This window comes from Crocodylus siamensis, chromosome 9 (assembly GCF_052110815.1).
Source record: "Crocodylus siamensis isolate JL-2025a chromosome 9, ASM5211081v1, whole genome shotgun sequence".
Classification (NCBI taxonomy): Eukaryota; Metazoa; Chordata; order Crocodylia; family Crocodylidae; genus Crocodylus; species Crocodylus siamensis.
In genome coordinates, this window is record NC_143403.1 from 58,054,049 (window position 1) to 58,056,314 (window position 2,266).

At 52.1% G+C, this 2,266-nt stretch overlaps 1 gene segment (V, D, J or C); it reads left to right on the forward strand.

Moving 5' to 3' along the window:
• The first annotated feature begins 323 nt into the window (after nucleotides 1-323).
• Nucleotides 324-937, forward strand: LOC149857682 (immunoglobulin lambda variable 6-57-like). The segment is given in 2 exon segments: nucleotides 324-397; nucleotides 510-937. Coding segments are annotated over 2 exon segments (474 nt in total).
• The last annotated feature ends 1,329 nt before the right edge of the window (nucleotides 938-2,266 follow it).

The following is a 2,266-nucleotide window of genomic DNA, read 5'->3' on the forward strand; positions in this document are numbered from 1 at the left end:
AATTCCCCACTTCACAGAATGGCTCATTTCAGGCCTGAGATGTGATAATGCATTCTGTAATAAGCACCTGAATGTGGCCGCACCGCATCCTGCTAGGGGGATTTTGCAGCTCTGCCTATGCTGGCATTGTTGAGTCGAAACACATTTAACCCTCTCTTTTTAGAAGAAGGCTGTTTCTTTGTGCTTCTTCTTATGGGGGAGAGGGTGGCTGGGAAGACAGCAGTAGCCAGTAAACAGGAGGCAGATTTGCATGAAGGGGCTGTTTTCTGCTCTGGGGTTTAAAAGAGATTTGGAGGGTCCCAGACACAGACTTGCTTGCCCCTGGAAGCAGGGCTGGTTTGGATTCCCACCATGGCCCAGGCTACGCTCCTCCTTGTCCTTTGCATTTACTTCTCAGGTAAACCTTTCAGACCTGCCTCTGAGATGATTTCCTCCATGGTCACTCTCCTCTCTTACTCCCCTTGCAGCTTCTCTGACTCAGCGTTTTCTCTGTCCCGTTTTGGTCCCAGGTTCAGGTGCCCAGTTCGTGCTGACTCAGCCGCCCTCGGTGTCAGCGTCTCCCGGAGGAACAGTTTCCATCACCTGTGCCCGGAGCAGCGGCAGCATCAGTGGCAGCTGGAACTCCTGGTACCAGCAGACGCCTGGCAGGGCTCCGGTGATGGTTATATATGAGGATACTGAAAGGCCCTCGGGGATCCCCAGCCGATTCTCAGGGTCCATTGATGAATCTGCCAACACGGCCACGTTAACCATCACTGGAGTGCAGCCGGACGATGAGGCTGATTATTACTGTTTAACGTATGACAGCAACAGCAATGCCACAGTGCTACAGACACATGGGGAACTGAGACAAAAACCTCCCTCAGGTTTCCAGAGTCTTGATTCTCACTTCCCAGCCACCCCTGCTGCCAGGTGGGGGCAGTTCCTTAGTATCTGAAAGTGCTCCCTTGCCTCCTCACCTGCCCATTGCACCTTGGGAGCTGAGCTGAGCTGGGCAGTGACTTGAGGCACCATGGACTGCAGGGTACATCCATGGAGCCCTGTGAAGATATTGTGCCCCGTGCCTGCAGAGCTGAAGTGATGGGGAAACTATTTGTGGGTCTGCCCTGATAACATGGTGTTTTCCTGTCTGTGTGGAGAAATGGGATGTGTCCATTCAGTGAGGTTGGGAGTGGTGGGATGATGAAGTGCAGGGGGAGTGAGGGGAAGGGGGCAGAACTGGAAAGGTCCTGAGGTTGCTTGAGTTGGTCCCTAGTGGTGGTGAGAAAAGATGAATGATGTGGATGTGTCAGCGGCCACCAGGTGTCCTCCTTGCCCACATCTTTGCCCTTTGTTCTGAGGCTCGCTGGGATAAATGACAGCAATCACAACCAGCCGGTTTGCAGTGACTTCCCTGAGTGTACAGAAGTGCTCAGTGTGCGTTTTACAGCATGTAATTCAGAGCAGTTTTTATAGCATTATAAAGTTACAGTGCTCTTAGACATAGGAGAAGTGCAGTGCTTGGGGTGATGGAGGGCTCCTGAGGCTCCCTGCACTTTCTGGCTCTTTCTTTTCAGAAGCAGCTGCTGGTGCTGTGTAGGGATCCTGCTCCATGAATGAAAACAAAGGTTCAAGTCCCAGAGAGTACAGTTGGAAAACAGAGCTGGACCCAAATGCCCGTTGGGACTAGAGCTTCCCTGATGATGCTAAAGGTGGAAGTTATTCAACCAAACGTCAGGGCTGTGGACTCTGTATTGCAGGTTTGACTGTCAAGGCCGGAAGCAGGGGGCAGATTTATATGACAGGACTGAGCTCAGCTCTAGGGTCTGAAGGGACACTCAGGGTGTCCCAGCCAAAGACCTTTCTGCCTCAGGAAGCTGAGCTGACTTGGATACCTGCCACGGCAGGACACTGCTCCTTCTTGCCCACTTTTTTATATCTCTGGTACTCAGAATTTTTCCAAATTACCCTAAGATGACGCCCTGCACACTCACCCTCCTCGCTAACCCTCCTTATGCTGCCAAAGCTCCCCTAACTCGCAATGCTCCCTCCTCGAGATCAGCATCTCTGGGAGGAGTGGTTACCATCTCTTGTGCCAGGAGCAGTGGCAGTGTCAGGAGCTGCTGGTAGCACGAGAAGCCTGGCAGTGCTCCAGCGATGGTTGGATATGAGGACACCAAGAGACCCTCAGCAATTCCCAGCTGATTCCCTGGGCTGGTGGACAGCTCTCTCACCTCAGCCATGTTAACCATCACTGATATAACTCTTTAAGATAGATATAATTATA